This window comes from Syngnathus acus, chromosome 13 (assembly GCF_901709675.1).
Source record: "Syngnathus acus chromosome 13, fSynAcu1.2, whole genome shotgun sequence".
Lineage (NCBI taxonomy): Eukaryota > Metazoa > Chordata > Actinopteri > Syngnathiformes > Syngnathidae > Syngnathus > Syngnathus acus.
In genome coordinates, this window is record NC_051098.1 from 2,465,933 (window position 1) to 2,483,899 (window position 17,967).

General features: G+C 47.8%; 1 protein-coding gene across 7 annotated transcripts in view; it reads right to left on the minus strand.

Annotated features, from left to right (window-relative positions):
• myo18ab (myosin XVIIIAb) overlaps positions 1 to 17,967 on the minus strand; it is a 183,696-nt gene that overhangs the window by 60,134 nt on the left and 105,595 nt on the right. For 4 of the 7 annotated variants that reach the window (XM_037268375.1, XM_037268374.1, XM_037268372.1 and 1 more), the window contains exons 30-32: positions 9,932 to 10,059; positions 8,266 to 8,426; positions 7,990 to 8,113 (exon numbers count right to left, since the gene is read on the minus strand). In XM_037268375.1, coding sequence (XP_037124270.1) covers positions 7,990 to 8,113; positions 8,266 to 8,426; positions 9,932 to 10,059 — 413 coding nt within the window. The remainder of the gene's footprint in view (positions 1 to 7,989; positions 8,114 to 8,265; positions 8,427 to 9,931; positions 10,060 to 17,967) is intronic. The other 3 variants (XM_037268371.1, XM_037268373.1, XM_037268370.1) reach the window with 1 other exon arrangement.

Genomic DNA, 17,967 nt, shown 5'->3' on the forward strand with positions numbered 1-17,967 from the left:
GTTTGGTAAACGGCTCTTTATTTAACAAAACAATAGTTCAACGAGCCAACAACTACTGAACTGTAACGATAAAAACATATACAAGTTGCTACACGAAATAAAATATATCAAATAACTATAACATAAATAGTTCGCCACCACACGGCCCCAAGCACCGGCGTGGACTTCCAGGCGTGAGGCGGCGTGGACTTCCATCCCTGGAGGTGGCACTTCCAGCCACGGAGATGGAAGAGAGCTCCGTAGAGTAGGACCGGGCGTGCGCAAAAGCCATGTCCGAGCCCCATCCACCGTCCCCGGACAGCCACCCGGCCGAGCGTCGGCCCCCGACTTCTATCCACGGAGGTGAAAGAGAGCTCCGTAGAGTAGCACCGGGCATGCATAAAAGCCATAATAGTTTTTCAAACCTTCTGTGTCACTCCAAATCATTAAATTCTTCAAACTCTTCGTCCTCCGTGTCACTTACAAACAAAGCCGCTAATGAGTACGTGGGGCCCTTCGTCATCTTCGTCATCCCGTGATCGAATCTTTGTCCTTTTTGTAAACAACCGCCGCGCCACACCGCGCCGCGCTGCTGACGTCACTTGAAATTCAAATTACAGTAATCCCTTGCTACATCGCGGTTCGTTTATCGCGGTTTCACTTTTTTTTTTTTTAACATTTTTGAAAAAATTCACATATAAGTCACTCCTCAGTATAAGTCGCACCCCACCCAAACTATGAAAAAAAGCGCGACTTATAGTCCGAATATTACGGTACATGGTTTAAACAAATGGTCCTGGTTTATGGGCCACAATGGACCAGGCTGCAGAAATGAAAGAAAAAAAACCCTACCAGTACTTCCAGTTTATTTATTAGCCCAGGCTAAAACATTTTATTTTTAGAAGAGACCAGATTCTTTCTGTTATATCCATCCATAATTGACTCGACGCATGTCAAGCTCCCGTCATAGATCCATAAGCAAGCAAAATGAGTAAAATAAAGACTTGTTTGAAAAGGTTGTTGTCGTTGGGAAAAGGCACAGTGAGCATTCAACGCAAGAGCCTATGGCCAAGAAGATAAAGAAAGTACATTTCACAGACAATGCCAGAAGACCCTCTTGAAATATGAATTAACGGTGACAGGTGATTCCCACGCACGAAGCCCAATATACGGCAAACGGCCAATAAGTCAATGCCGCCTTCAAAAATGATTCGTCAAAAAAATGTAAGTGCCCAGATAGTGTCACACTTGGTGACTAGCTGCATTGTTATTCAATATTGGCCAACAGTGTATTTGTGTTTATCGTTGTACCATTACGACCCCCCCGAGGTGTTTGATTTTGGTTATACAGTAATCCCTCGCTACACCGCGGTTCATTTATTGCGGTTTCACTACATCGCGGACTTTATTTTCCAAATAAAAAAAAAATTAAAATTAAAAATAAAACTTCTAATTTGGGGAATTATGGCACGAAAGTTGCCCATACGCCAGCAGAAGGCAGGGAGTGCCCACACAATTGCAGTGCATACACTTGTACCTTTTTACATAAAAATTGTTATAATAATAAAAGAGTTCTAAAAACATATTTACAGTATGTACACTTGTACCTTGTTATAAAAAAAATGTATAATAATAAAAGCTGTTCTAAAAACATATTTACAGTATGTGTTAAGAATTCTCCATGTTATGTTATTCAGTCATGCTTTGATTTGAGGTCGGGTGCTATATTTTGAAGGCCGTTTTTTAGGCGATACCACTTGCTGTTTCACGTTCGTGTACATACATGTTGCAGTGGTACAGCAGTCATTAACGATGTAAGTGGGTCTCCTAACAAGAGAAATGAACGATAACATATGTCTAACCTTTAGGACAATGTAGTATTGCTCCAAATGTTGGTTTACATTCCTTTAGAGGTCCGTTTTCGCGTGTTAGCATCTTTCCACTAACTCGTTAGCCTGCCCAGTATTTCTTGTTAACATGTTACACGCACACGTATATTTATATTTTCAATATTTATACAAAATTTTCTGTATGTTATTTATACTATTAATGTAGTATTTACATGTTTGAAACAATTATTTAATGTTCCAATAATAAAATATGCACTTACCGTAATTTTTGGACTATAAGTCGCGTTTTTTTTCATAGTTTGGGTGGGGCGACTTATAATAAGGAGCGACTTATGTTTTTTTTTCAAAAATTTTCCCCAAAAAAAAAAAAGTGAAACCGCGATGTAGCAAGGGATTACTGTAATTTGAATTTCAAGTGACGTCAACAGCGCGACGCGGTGTGGCGCGGCGGTTGTTTACATAAAGGACAAAGATTGATCACGGGATGACGAAGATGACGAAGGGCCCCACGTACTACCGGCATCATTAGCGGCTTTGTTTCTAAGTGACACGGCGGACGAAGAGTTTGAAGGATTTAAGGATTTGGAGTGACACAAAAGGTTTGAAAAACTGTTATGGCTTTTACCCACGCCCGGTCCTACTCTCCGGAGCTCTCTTTCACCTCCGTGGATTGAAGTCGGGGGCCGGCGCTCGGCCGGGTGGCTGTCCAGGGACGGTGGATGGGGCTCGGACATGGCTTTTACGCACGCCCGGTCCTACTCTACCGAGCTCTCTTTCACCTCCATGGATGGAAGTCGAGGGCCGGCGTTCGGCCGGGTGGCTGTCCGGGGACGGTGGATGGGGCTCGGTCATGGCTTTTACGCACGCCCGGTCCTATTCTATGGAGCTCTCTTCCACTTCCGTGGCTGGAAGTCCACGCCGCCACACGCCTGGAAGTTTGTTTTGTTAAAGAGCCGTTTACCAAACCCACGTCTTTCCTTGAACTTTGTTAACACTACAATATAGTTATATAGTAGATCTGTGGAATAACGACGAGGCTGACGTCAGGGCGCACGCACGCGCGGCGTTGTTGACGAAGGACGAGGAATTTGATCGATGGATTTAATGATTTAGAGTGCACAGATGGCATGATAATACTATTGCTTATATAATAGTTATTTGATATCTAATTTATATATCGTTATATGGGCCTGTGGAATATTTTGAAGTGCAAGCGCCGTCAGCGGCGCGCACCCATTGTTGACAAAGGACGATCGATGGATTTAATGAATTGGAGTGACACAGATGGTTTTATAAACGTGTTATTTATGTAATAGTTTTTTTTATAACTCTGAATGTTACAGAATGTTACTCCGTGAGTCGTCACCTTATCGTGGTGGAGGGGTTTGCGTGCCCCTATGATCCTAGGAGCCATGTTGTCTGGGGCTTCATGCCCCTGGTAGGGTCACCCATGGCAAACGGGTCCTAGGTGAGGGGCCAGACAAAGCACGTCTCAAAAAGCCCCTTATGATGAAAAAGATATATGGACACAGATTTCCCTCGCCCGGACGCGGGTCACCGGGGCCCCCCTCTGGAGCCAGGCCTGGAGGCGGGGCTCGAAGGCGAGCGTCTGGTGGCCGGGCCTTCGCCCATGGGGCCCGGCCGGGCCTAGCCCGAAAAGGAACCGTGGGTCCCCCTTCCCATGGGCTCACCACCTGTGGGAGGGGCCAAAGGGGTCGGGTGCAGTGTAAGCTGGGCGGCGGCCAAAGGCAGGGACCTTGGCGGTCTGATCCCCGGCTGCAGAAGCTGGCTCTTGGGACATGGAATGTCACCTCTCTGGCTGGAAAGGAGCCCGAGCTGGTGTGTGAGGCAGAAAAGTTCCGACTAGATATCGTCGGACTTGCCTCCACACACAGTTTGGGTTCCGGTACAAGCCCTCTCGAGAGGGGCTGGACTCTCTTCCACTCTGGAGTTGCCCACGGTGAGAGGCGTCGAGCAGGTGTGGGTATACTTATGCCCCCCGGCTGGGCACCTGCACATTGGGGTTCACCCCGGTGAACGAGAGGGTAGCCTCCCTCCGCCTTCGGGTGGGGGGACGGGTCCTGACTGTTGTTTGTGTCTATGCAGCTCAGAGTACCCACCCTTCTTGGAGTCCCTGGAGGAAGTGCTGGAGAGCGCTCCTTCTGGGGACTCCATCGTTCTACTGGGTGACTTCAATGCTCACGTGGGCAATGACAGTGAGACCTGGAAGGGCGTGATTGGGAGGAACGGCCCCCCCCGATCTGAACCCGAGCGGTGTTCTATTATTGGACTTCTGTGCTCGACACGGATTTTCTATAATGAACACCATGTTCAAACATAAGGATGTCCATGTGTGCACTTGGCACCAGGACACCCTAGGCCGCAGTTCGATGATCGACTTTGTAGTCGTGTCATCGGATTTGCGGCCACATGTTTTGGACACTCGGGCGAAGAGAGGGGCGGAGCTGTCAACTGATCACCACCTGGTGGTGGGTTGGCTCCGATGGTGGGGGAAGATGCCCGTCCGACCTGCCAGACCCAAACGCTCTGTGAGGGTCTGCTGGGAACGTCTGGCAGAATCCCCTGTCAGGAAGAGCTTCAACTCCCACCTCCGGAAGAGCTTTTCCCACGTCCCGGGGAAGCGGGGGACATTGAGTCTGAGTGGCCTTGTTCCGCGCCTCCATTTTTGAGGCGGCCGACCGGAGCTGTGGCCGTAAGGTCATTGGTGCCTGCCGTGGCGGCAATCCCCGAACCCGCTGGTGGACACCGGCGGTAAGGGATACCGTCAAGCTGAAGAAGGAGTCCTATCGGGCCGTTTTGGCCTGCGGGACTCCGGAGGTAGCTGACAGGTACCGGATGGCCTAGCGGAACGCGGCTTCGGCGGTTGCTGAGGCAAAAACCCGGGCGTGGGAGGAGTTTGGCGAGGCCATGGAGAATGACTTCCGGACGGCTTCGAGGAAATTCTGGTCCACCATCCGGCGTCTCAGGAGGAGGAAGCAGTGCAACGTCAACACTGTTTACAGTTTACAGCTGACCTCGACTCGGGACGTCGTGTGTCGGTGGGGAGAATGCTTCGAAGACCTCCTCAATTCCACCTACACGCCTTCCATTGTGGAAGCAGGACCTGGGGACTCTGAGGCGGACTCTCCAATCTCTGGGGTCGAAGTCACTGAGGTAGTTAAAAAACTCCGCAGGGGGGATGGTTGGTGGGTTCGGTGGAGTTGAGAGTGGGCTGGGGGGTTTTGGAGGGGAGGTAGCAGGGGGCGGGGTTGAGGTGAGAGTCCTCGGAGCAGAATAGGCTCCAGTCGGGGGAAGGTGCAGCAGGGCTGGGTGGGTGGGGGGAGGAGTGGATGGTTGTTCAAACCGGTTGAAGAACCGGTTCAGGTCATTCACTCACTCCTGATCCCTGTCCAGCGCAGGTCTGGAGTTGCTACATCCTGAGATGGTGTTCAGGCTCCTCCAGACCCCGCTGACGTCGTCCCGCTGCAGTTGGTCTTCCATCCTCCTCCTGTAGTTGCTCTTCCCCTCCCTGATCTTCTTCCTCAAGTCCCTCTGCACCGTCTTCAGCAGGTCCCTGTCTCCTGATTTAAAGACCCTCCTTTTGTCCCTGAGCAGGTCTTTAATCTCAGGGGTGATCCAAGGTTTGCTGTTTGCAAAAACTCTGACTGTTTTGGTGGGTATGGTGGAGTCTACACAAACGTTAATGTAGTCTGTGACACAGCTGGTGAGACCGTCGATGTCGTCCCCGTAGTCCTCACAGAACACGTCCCACACCGTGGTCTCAAAACAGTCCTGAAGAGTCTCCAGAGATTCTTCAGACCAGATCTGTCTGGTGTGGGTGACTGCTGGTTGCCTGTGCACCAGAGGCTGATACAGGGGGAGAAGGTGGATCAGATCGTGATCAGATCTTCCAAGGGGGGGGAGGGGGGATGATGTATATGCCTCCTTAAGGTTGGCATAAAAAAGGTCCAGTGTTTTATTTCCTCTGGTGCTGCAGGTGACATATTGGCTGAAAGTTGGAAGTGTGGATGAAGGAGAGGCATGATTGAAGTCCCCGGTAATAAGGCATGTGGATGCTGTGTTTGCAGCCTGCTTACACTGCTGTGCAGGACATCGCGGGCTGCGTCGGCATTAGCATTAGGGGGAACATACGCAGTTATCGCGATAACGTGCGAGAGTTCCCGCGGCAGGTAGTGTGGCCTCAAGCTAACGGCTAGCAGCTCAATGTCCGCGCTGCAGAGTTGCTCTTTGATAGTGATGTGCCCAGGGTTACACCATCTATCGTTCACAAACACAGCAAGCCCCCCTCCTTTCCTCTTACCGCTCTCTCGTGTCCTGTCTGCCCTTATCAGGTTAAGGTCCAGAGCGACGGCAGAGTCCGGTGTTTGCTCCGTTAGCCAGGTCTCCGTGAACAGCAGCATGCTGCATTCCCTGTATTCCCGTTGGTGCCGTGCCAGCGCCGTTAGCTCATCCATCTTATTACAGATGGATCTCACATTCCCGGTGATGATGGTGGGGAGTGTGGGCTTGAAGCAGCGTTTCTTTTTCCGGCACATAACACCCGAGCGTTGTCCTCTTTTCCTCCTCTTCAGCTCGGGGGAAACATCGGGCTTGTAGCCGGTTAGCTTCCCTTGGCTACAGAGGGCTAACAGCTGACCACGGGTGTAAACAATGGAGCGTTTACTCCCTGCTTCGGGGTTGCTGGGGTGATGAACCAGGTGAAAAATAGGAAAAATAAAAGGGCCAGCCTCACTGTTTTTGCAAACATGTTTCTGCCCGGTAAAAAAAAGAAAAACACAGGACTGAGAAAAAAGAAAAAATAGTCCAAAAAACAAAACGAGACAATATACAGACGAGTCGACGGAGCTGCTGCAAACGTGTCGCCACTACCACGGCGCCAACAAAGGGGTCATGTTCACGAGTGAGGGGAGGATGGAGCGCGAGATCGACAGGCGGATCGGTGCAGCGTCGGCAGTAATGCGGACTCTGTACCGGTCCGTCGTGGTAAAGAGAGAGCTGAGCCAAAAGGCAAAGCTCTCAATTTACCGGTCGATTTACGCTCCTACCCTACCTACCTATGGTCACGAGCTATGGGTCATGACCGAAAGAACGAGATCCCGGATACAAGCGGCCGAAATGAGTTTTCTCCGCAGGATGTCTGGGCTCTCCCTTAGAGATAGGGTGAGAAGCTCGGTCATCCGGGAGAGACTCGGAGTAGAGTCGCTACTCCTCCACGTTGAGAGGAGCCAGATGAAGTGGCTCGGGCATCTCATCAGGATGCCTCCTGGACGCCTCCCTGGGGAGATGTTCCGGGCATGTCCCACCGGTAGGAGACCCCGGGGACGACCCAGGACGCGCTGGAGAGACTATGTCTCTCAGCTGGCCTGGGAACGCCTTGTGATCCCCCGGGATGAGCTGGATGAAGTGGCTGGGGAGAGGGAAGTCTGGGAGTCCCTCCTGAAGCTGCTGCCCCCGTGACCCACGGATAAGCGGAAGAAGATGGATGGATGGATGGATGGATGGATGGATTTGCAACTACATATTAGGTCTTTCACTTCAATCTATCTAAGTCTGAAACATTTTCTTATGTACCCAAAAAGTGTTTTCTTACAAATACAGTCAAACCTCGGTTTTCGAACGTCCCGGTTCTCAAACAAATCGAAATTCGGAAAAAAAAAAAAAAAAGAAAAATCTCGATTGTTTTGTTTCGGTTGTTGAACAAATTTCGGAGGTCGAACCTCGCGAGATGAGCCGAGAGGACCCCAAAAAACCCGACCGCGCGGCCTGGATGCCAACTGACTCCGTTGTTATTGTATTTTCGTTACTTTGAGGATTGTATTAACCCCTAATCATGCCTCCAAAGAAAGCAAGTGGGAGCAGTAAAGCCATCCTAAAACACACAGATGCTCTTAAACCAATGCGACAGTGAGCGCCCGGCGCGCTGCGGTTGCGCGATCGGACCAAACTAAGCTCCCTGCGCACTGAGGTCCACTTACATTTTGGAAAGTACATCAGGACTTAAAAATGTTTCCATTATTCGTAATGGGAAATAGATCTCCTGTCTCATGTTCATCTTTTAACTAACTTAATATCCCCAATACAAAACATACTATAAAAAAAGACATGCAAATTGAGCAAGTATATACTGTACATACAGTACCTCAACCTGCTGTCTGAGACTGAAGGCCTCTCCAGTCAGCATATCTTTCTCTCGTGCCAGTTTCTCTCTGAAGGCCTTTTCCCTCTGCACCTCGTCCTGGGCTGCACTGAGCTCACTGTCGAACCTGCACAGAAACACAAATAACACAGATTACTAACATGAAAAGACTAAGAAACAGAGCATGTTTATGCTCTGTTGACATTTACAGTATGTGGCTTGATTGAGAGACAGATTAGATGAGACAGTGGGAGTGCATTTTTCTGTGCTTGGGCATACACTGACTTCCTCTGTTTCTTCTCCAGATCATGGTTGCGGCTCTGTTGGCCTTCCAGGTGAAGTTTGGTGTCCTGTAGTTCGGCTGTGAGTCTCTGTGTTTTTTTCTTTAGCAGCTGGATATTTCGTTGTGATTCCTCATTATCAGCCTGTAGGTCACCAATCTATACAAACCCAATGGAAATAAATGTGTTTTACATTTGGCATAGTTGTATATTCCAATATTCATGTTCTTTTCTTCAGCTGATTCTTCATTATCAGCCTGTAGGTTACCGATCTACACAAACCCAATGGAAAAAAAAAAAAGAGGTTTACATCTGACATAGTTGTATATTCAAATATTAGACTACTCATTTTGTCAGGAACCTCTCACATCCCAAAAACATGCTTGGTAGGCCGATTGAGCACTCCAAATTGCCCCTAGGTGTGAGTGCGAGTGCGGATGGTTGTTGTTCTCTGTGTGCCCTGCGATTGGCTGGCAACCGGTTTAGGGTGTCCTACGCCTACTGCCCGATGATTCCTGGGATAGGCTCCAGCGTGCCTGCGACCCCCGTGGGGACAAGCCATATAGAAAATGGATGGATGGATGGATGGATGGATGGATGGATGGATGGATGGATGGATGGATGGATGGATGGATGGATGGATGGATGGATGGATGATTCCTGCTTTATCCATTTTTCATCAACCTCAGATGTACATTAGAAGTTACATTAAGACAGCTAGTAATTATTGTTAATAAGTTGCATATAAGGCACTGAGGTTGTGCAAAAAAAATTCTTCCTATTTATTCACATTGTGCAATGTCTAAAAACAGCAGTAAAATCCGCAGCAAAACTGCCGCAGTTGCAGCAACAGTTTGGTTCAATGTCTCCTCTCTACTCTCCCAAACAGGGTTTTGTCAGGTTAGAAGGTCACCAGGAATGAAAGCTTCATAGTTATTATCAGGCAACTAATTTCTAACAGACTTGTGCATCAGTGGTTCCTGAATTGAATATCTCAACTAATTTACTTTCAATTGAACTTGATTTAGCAGGTTTTTTTTGTGGTAAAAATTGAATAAATTGAATGCCTTAATTGTGTGCAAGGGGAAATTCAATTGAGATGCTAAAGTGGGAATGGGAATGTGGCCAGTTTGTAGGGTCACATAATTGTGGTTGACATTAGGCACAGAACCTTACAGATTTGTTCTGAATGGTTAAACTGTGATAGTGAATCTTGTAGTACAATTTTTAAAACTATTAATATTTATTGAAAAAACACTCAGTTTGCAAAACTCTAAGCACCATAAACTAAGCTGTTTATGTGGACGACAACAAAGGGAAGGCAGAGTCAGATTTGTAGGGGACTGAGGAAGGACACGTGGAGGTGACCGACTACCCGCCATCCGCCACAACCAATTGAACCCTGGGTTGACTGACTCCTGGCTCCGCAGTCCTTAGCCTTGGGGTTCAATTAACTTTTACATCCGACACTGTTATTTTAAGCAGACTGTCTTTGTTGATTGCTATTACTTAGATTAAGATCAGTTTGCATTTTATGACTAATTTAAGGTAAATCCAAAGTGTTCACATATTTTTTCTTGCAATGTAAATCAGTCAAAACAACTGCCATTATGAGAATAGATGATGCCATTGGTGTGCCATTGTGTGCATGATTATTTTCTTACCCTTCTCTCCAGCTGCCGTTTGTTCTGCTGCTCAACTTCCAGCTTGTCATCAAACTCCTGCTGCAGTCGCTTCTTGGTAAATTCAATTTCTCTGATAGCTCTTTCATACTTCAGTCTCCACTCTCCCCCTGCCACATTACCACATTTGGAGTTCACACTTCAGAACTGAAGTTTAATTGATTTGGTCCCAATTGTAGTTTTAAAAAGGAACCAAAGACAACATTTCTGAGTGTGCATTCTGCACACTGCTTGTCAGGATTAGGATTCAGGGGTTTAGGAAATGATAACTAGACCATTTCACCGAATTGGTGTGATTTGTTTTTGGTAAAGTTTTAAAATCAACATTACATTGCTGTCTCACTTGCAAATCCGAATAATACTGAACATAAATTGAGTGACTAAAAAAAAAAATGTGTAGGCGCATCTCGGACATTTTTTTTTTTTAAACAGGGTTCATAACCCAAAGGGTCATTCCATGACATCACAGTTGCGAGGTCTCAGGTCTCAACCAATTACGGTTCACCGTCAACAAGACGCGCAGGCCCCCAAGCCGATTAGACCACCCAAGTCGGCCTGGCACCTATACCAGTTTCAGGGTTTGTGTTTTTTTTTTATATCGAACATTATTTCAAAGGGATTTTCTATTAATATTGATTATGTATCAATCGCAAAACAAATTGACACTGAATTATGTCTGGGCCCTATGTCAAAGGAAATAATCCAAACGGTTTTCGAACGATGGCCCATCAAATATTGGGTTGATTTGACACGCCCACTTTGGGGTTCCACGCCCACTTTTGGGATCCAGGAGTCGCACATAAAATTTTGGACCAAGGTGTTTGTGTACCGTATTAAAAAAATCTGATTTAAATAACACTGAATCTATTGGTGACTTTAAACCTTCACACAGTATTATATGTATTGTTTTTAAATCTCTACATTGGTTCATCTTCAGGGGGCCAAGACCCCCATGCCCCCACCCCTACTAGTGACATACTTGGCACTTGGAGCCCTTCTGTACACCCACCAAAGGCCTGAGTGCCTTGAAACTGTAAATACAGTACATAACAGAGTTCACTAATAAGATGTTAAATCAGTTGAAACCCCAGCAACCCAAAACATTTCCAAGATATGGGCCCCCAAAATGTAAACAAAATGTGTTGCATCATTTTAAAAAATGCACTTTTACAAGGTTAATTGCTCTAACAATATTACGTCTGTGCTATTTTTAAGCACAGAATCTGATAGACGGAGCCAGAATACACGGATACAGTGATCCCTCGCCACTTCATGCTTCACTTTTCGCGAATGCACTACTTTGCGGGTTTATATATGATGGGAGAACGGTGTTATCAGCGTGTATTTAAACGCCGGGGCATGCCTCTGAGCAATGTGCATCACTGCGGACAAGCGTGGGAAGCACGGCAGCCAGCCTCTCACGAACGAGGCAGGACAACCATGTGCAACATGGACTGTTTATTTAGGGAATGTGAAAAGGGTAAAAGGGAGGCTGGAATGCCAGCAGAGCAGGTACACGAGGCGACTGATGAGCCTGTCAGCGAGCTCGCGTCGTGCGTTGTAGTGGCACATAGCGGATCAGGCAAACGGGAATCAGGTGGTTGGCGTGTGTGTGTGTCAAAGCAGACGAAACAGCCAGGACTGACCGGCGTACGGCGTCTATATACACGCCCTAATCAGCGGTTAACACGGGAAGATGGTGGCGATCAGCACCGATTAGCACGAGCAGTTCTGTACTGGCAACATATGCCCCCAAGGTGTAGCGTGGAGGGTGCGTCAGCCAGCCAGAAGGGTGATAGCGGTGATGTGACACAGCCGTGCACGCAGGAAAAATGCACCGCCATGCAGAAAGAATCGGGCCAGCAGCCAGCAATAAGCACTCATAGCGCGGGACATGCTTCACTGAGGACAAGCGTGCCGCGCTTGTTCCAAGACCCCCCCACGATAGGCGAAAATCTGCAATGCGGGGTCAATATTTTTACGATATCCGCACAAGACTAATAATTTTATTTTTAAACACTTTATTGTAATTTTTAAACACTGAAACAAGTTAAACTCACAAAAAAAAATTAGGGCTTCACTAAAACTCAAAGTACCGTATTTTCACGACCATAAGGCACGCATAAAAGCCTTTAATTTTCTCAAAAAACGAAGGTGCACCTTTTGTGTGGACCAAATTAAAAAATCTGTAAATTTGTTTTGTGTGGCTTCCGTAATATACAGGCGTAATATGAAGACCCGTTGAACCAATCAGAGGACATATGTTTTACGTACATAGTACGTAGATTGGGACAAATAAAAAACAATCAGAGGACTAGACGTAACACGTAGAGGAATACGTACCTTCGCCGCCATTGGTAAATAAATACTATCGTTTGTGCAAATCTGTAAAGTTGTTTTGTGTGGCTTCCGCCACACAGAGACATAATATACAGGCACCCGATGAACCAATCAGAGGACATTACGTTTTACGTCGATCGGGGCGGTAAACCAATTAGACGACTGGATGTAGTAACACATAGAGGAGTACGTACCTCCGCCGCCATTGGTAAATAAATACTATCGTTTGAGTAAAGTACGTACCTCCGCCGCCATTGATAAATAAATACTACCGTTTGTGCAAATCTATAAAGTTGTTTTGTGTGGCTTCTGCTACACAGAGACGTAATATACAGGCACCCGATGAACCAATCAGAGGACACTACGTTTTACGTAGTTCGGGGCGGTAGACCAATCAGAGGACTGGACGTGACACGTAGAGGAATACGTACCTCCACCACCACTGGTAAATAATACTAACGTCCGTGCAAAGTACGTACCTATGTCGCCATTGATAAATAAATACTAACGTTTGTGCAAGTCTGTAAAGTTGTTTTGTGTGGCTTCCGCCACACAGAGACGTAATAAACAAGCATAATATGTAGACCCGATGAACCAATCAAAGGATATTACGTTTTAGTACATCGGGGTGGTAAACCAATCAGAGGACTTAACGTAACACGTAGAGTACGTACCTCCGCCGCCATTGATAAATATAATCGTTTGTGCAAAGAAAACAGCCTTAGGACTCTCTAAAATGGCATAAACAAAGAGACATGCTTACGAGCCACAATGCAAGCTTCCTGGAAAGCGGAAACGTGACAATGACGAGACAATGACGAGGGAAATTGGCATGTCAGATGGCGAACTTGCCCAACTGTTTAATTGAATACGGAAGATGAGGACTTGGACGGATTTGCGTATTAATATCGATCAACAATAATGTGAGTACAGTAGAGTACATGGTGAAACAGTAGAATAAAGTACAACCAAACTCACTTTCTTGCTCCCGTGACGGTTTGTTTGTTTACCGTAAATCATGGCATGTATGCGCCCTATAATGCGGTGCGCCCTATGTGGGGATTAAATACAAAATAGACCCCGTAATTTGGTCTGCGCCTTTTCACGTGAAGCGCCTTACGGTCGTGAAAATACGGTAACAAAAAACTACTGTAAACGTTTCACGGCTCCGCTCTGCTCTCGCCATGCTGGCCAGCTGACACGCTCTCGCACTGGTCCGGGGGGCGCGCATATCCAAGGTGAAGCTGTGCGCGCTAATCAATGCTGATGGCTGCAACCTGTGCCTTTGTTACCGGCTAATTAGGGCATGTATTTAAACCCCGCAAGCCCGTCAATCTGCGGTTGTCTGCCTCGATACAGGTATGCCTGCCACCTGGTTCTGCTATGCCACCTGATTCCCATTAGCCTGATCCGCCGTCTTGATCTTGTGATCAAGATGGCGGCGGAGGTACGTACTCTACGTGTTACGTTAAGTCCTCTGATTGGTTTACCACCCCGATGTACTTGATCTTGTGATCAAGATGGCGGCGCGTGCACATGCAGCGACCTCTCTCTGTCCCGCCCGAACGGTGTTTTGTTCGTTTAATGAGTGTTTGTCCGACAGTTTTACGTGTTCGTCTCGTCGTACTACGTTGTGCTACAAGTACAGCAGGCAGGTTCTGCTCGACATCGGCGAAGCGAGTTTTGCGGCGTTCTGAACTTTGAAGCAGAGACATTAAAGGAACTCGGACTGCTCCGGCCTGAAACATCGCCGGACTCGCCTGCTACTCCTCCCCCGGATAGAAAGCGTCGGAAGCGGTGTGCGAGGAGGCAGAAGAGGGGCAAGCGCGGAGGCGTCCGGGCCAGGCTGGCGGCCAACCCAGCTCGCCCGGCCGTGCCTTCCATTCTTCTGCCGTCCTTTTTACCTGCCGAGGGAATTTACTGCGATTCTGCTAGTCGCGGTATACATCCCGCCTTCAAACGTTGAAGGCGACAGGATCGCGGCTCTTAGTGAACTGTACCAGGCTGTTAGTGAACAACAGACGGCGCACCCTGACGGTTTCACCATCTTCGCTGGGGATTTTAATCATGCTAACCTACAGTCTGTTTTTCCGAGGCTTCACCAGCATGTTAATTTTCCAACACGTGGTGACAGCTTCCTGGACCTGGTCTACTCTACACATAAAGGAGCTTTCAAAGCCGCCCCCCTCCCCCATATTGGACTTTCTGACCATATCACTGTTATGCTTATGCCCGCATACAGACAAAGGGTGAAAGCATCCAGGCCGGTTCGCAAGCGGGTAAGAGTGTGGCTTGAGGGTGCCTCTGATGCGCTTTGAGACTGCTTTGGCACTACTGACTGGGAAATGTTTAAGCAGGCGGCCACTTGCAACAATCGGACGGACATAGAGGAGTATACTGACTCTGTTTCCTCTTACATCACGAAGTGCATTGATGATGTGACCCACACAAAATTCATCGTCACTCGGTCTAACTGGAAGCCATGGCTAACAGGGGCTGTCCTCAGGCTGCTGAGGGCCAGGGACAAAGCCTTCAGAGCGGGGGATGAGGCTGGCTTGAGAACAGCGAGGGCCGACCTGTCCCGGGGCATCAAGGAAGCGAAAAAGGCATTCTCTTGCAAGATTACCGCCCACTTCAAGGACAGCAGGGACGCGCGGAGCCTATGGCAGGGCATTCAGACCATCACGGACTACAAGCCCGCGCCGCAGAGCTGTGAGGGCAACATCCGTCTGCTCAACGATCTGAACCGCTTCTTTGCTCGCTTCGACGCTCAAAACAGCACTTGCCCGCTGAAGACCCCTCCCCCTCCACACGAGCTGCCCCTGTGCCTCTCTGCCGATAGCGTGAGGAGGACGCTTGCCACTATCGACACCCGTAAGCGGCGGGCCCTGACAACATCCCAGGTCGAGCGCTGAAGGACTGCGCTGGGGAGCTGATGGGTGTCTTCACGTACATCTTTAACATTTCCCTGCAGCAGGCCATCGTCCCATCATGTTTCAAGGCTGCCACCATCGTACCTGTGCCGAAGACACCTGCTCCGTCCTGCTTCAATGACTACCGCCCCGTGGCACTGACGCCCATCATCATTAAGTGCTTTGAGCGGCTTGTCATGGAGCACATCAGATCCATTCTCCCCCCCACCATAGACCCCTTCCAGTTTGCGTACCGAGCCAAACGGTCCTCTGAGGATGCCATCTGCTCTGCCCTCCACTCAGCCCTCACCCACCTGGAGAGAAGGGACTCGTATGTGAGATTGCTGTTTGTGGACTTCAGTTCTGCATTCAACACCATTGTACCACAGCAACTCATCTGCAAACTCGACAAGCTGGGCCACAGTACCTACCTCTGCAACTGGCTACTGGACTTCCTCTGTCAGAGGCCTCAGGTGGTACGTGTTGGCGACAAAATCTCCGCCAGCATCACGCTGAGCACGGGGGCCCCCCAAGGCTGCGTGCTCAGTCCGCTGCTCTTCACCCTGGTGACGCATGACTGCACTGCAACTTACAGTAGCAACCGCGTGCTGAAATATGCCGACGACACAACTCTGGTGGGTCTCATCACCGGGGGCGACGAGACTCAATACAGGTCGGAGGTCGACCTTCTGGCCACGTGGTGCAGGGACAACAACCTCCTGCTGAACGTCAACAAGACCAAGGAGATTGTTGTTGACTTCCGGAAGGGTCACACCCAATACCTGCCACTGACCATCGACGGTGCTGTGGTGGAGAGAGTGAGCAGCACCAGATTCCTGGGGGTGCACATCAGTGAGGACCTCTCCTGGTCCACCAACACTGCATCACTGGCGAAGAAAGCTCAGCGCCGCCTGTACTTCCTGCGGAAACTCAGCCGGGCAAATGCTCCTCCGGCCGTCATGACTACATTCTACCGTGGCACCATTGAGAGCGTCCTCTCCAGTTGTATCGCTGTTTGGGGTGGTAGCTGCACTGAATACAACATGAAGGCCCTGCAGCGCATAGTGAACACGGCTGGTAAGATTATTGGTGCTTCACTCCCCTCCCTGAAGGACATTTACACCTCCAATCTCACCCGCAAGGCGACCACGATTGTGAGTCACCCCGCTCACTTTTTGTTTGATCTTCTGCCCTCTGGGAAGAGGTACAGGAGCCTGCGCTCCCGCACCACCAGACTCACCAACAGCTTCATACTCCAGGCTGTTAGGATCCTGAACTCTCTCCCCCCTTCTGCGTAGCGTCCTGTACTTTTGCGCTATATTCTGACTGTCTGCTGTATGCACACTTGCTCCATTTTTGCTCCTCTTATTTATGTTATTTGTTTATTTATTATTTATTAATCACTTTTTATTCATTGTTTGTGCCTTCTTGTTTTTACTTTTTGTGTTGTTTACTTGTGTGTATAATTATGTACTATGTCTTGTCACCGTGGGATAGTGGGAACGTAAATTCGATCTCTTTGTGTGTCTTGACGTGAAGAAATTGACAATAAAGCAGACTTTGACTTTGACTTTGTATAGCGCAAGGCCTATTTCCTGATTCACTATTTAGCAAAAGCCTGTTTTTATGATCTGCTCTGGACTCTGTTTGGCTTAACATTCTGCCTGTCCCCGACCACGAGCTTGCGATGCCTGTCTGGTTTGATGACGCACAACGCACGCTCACTGACCGGCTCGTCAGCTTGCCTCGTCGTCCTGCTCTGCCGGCATTCCAGCCCTTCTTGTCTCTTTTTTCCTTTCATCAAACCCGTGTTGCATTTGGTTGTCCTGCCTCGTTCGTGACAAAAAGCGCAAATCAGAGATACTGCTGATTCTGCTGCAAAGCCGCGATGCACCTAATATATCCACAATATTTGTTTTCATAAAAACCCGCGATGCACTGAGGTCGCATAAGGTGAAGCGCTAAGTGGCAAGGGATCACTGTAATTTTGAAGGTGGACACTTTGAATTGCTTGGCAAGGAAAACCACTATTCCAAATGACTTGCTAGACACCCATACCCTCAAGAGGCCAACAAGATCCCAGATCCGAAAAGTCGGCGTGACACCCAAACTTAAAAGGGCCAAAATTTAATAAATTGAATAAAAATCAAAACAGGTGTCATTGGGGAAGTTCTTGAATTTTGGGTGGCTTGACATGGAATGATTCAAGACAGCATTTTTCTCAGTCCTGTTATCCTAATTAAAGTGACAATTTAAAAGCATGTTTAGAAGTTAGACAAGCAAATTGCATCAGAGCAAAGAATATTGAAAGGTTTGATTAATTATAATTCAAAGTTTTACTGAAAAGTACCATTCAGCTTTATATATTTTTTTTTTGCAGCTATTTTAGGGTATTTTATTTAAAAAAATTAAAATCATACTCATGTCCAAAAATGATTAAACAAAGAAACTTTAGCCAATGTTTGTTGATTAGCATAGAGGATTTGGCAAATACATGCCCATACAATGCAAACTAGCGTCAGTTCAATACAAACATGAGTTTGAACTGATTAGTTACCGTATTTTTCGGACTATAAGTCGCGTTTTATTCATAGTTTGGGTGGGGGGGCGACTTATACTGAGGAGCGACTTATATGTGAATTTTTTCATAAATTTTCAAAAATTAAAAAATTTAAAAAAAAAGTGAAACCGCGATAAAGAAACCGCGATGTAGCAAGGGACTACTGTAATTTGAATTTCAAGTGACGTCAGCAGCGCGGCGCGGCG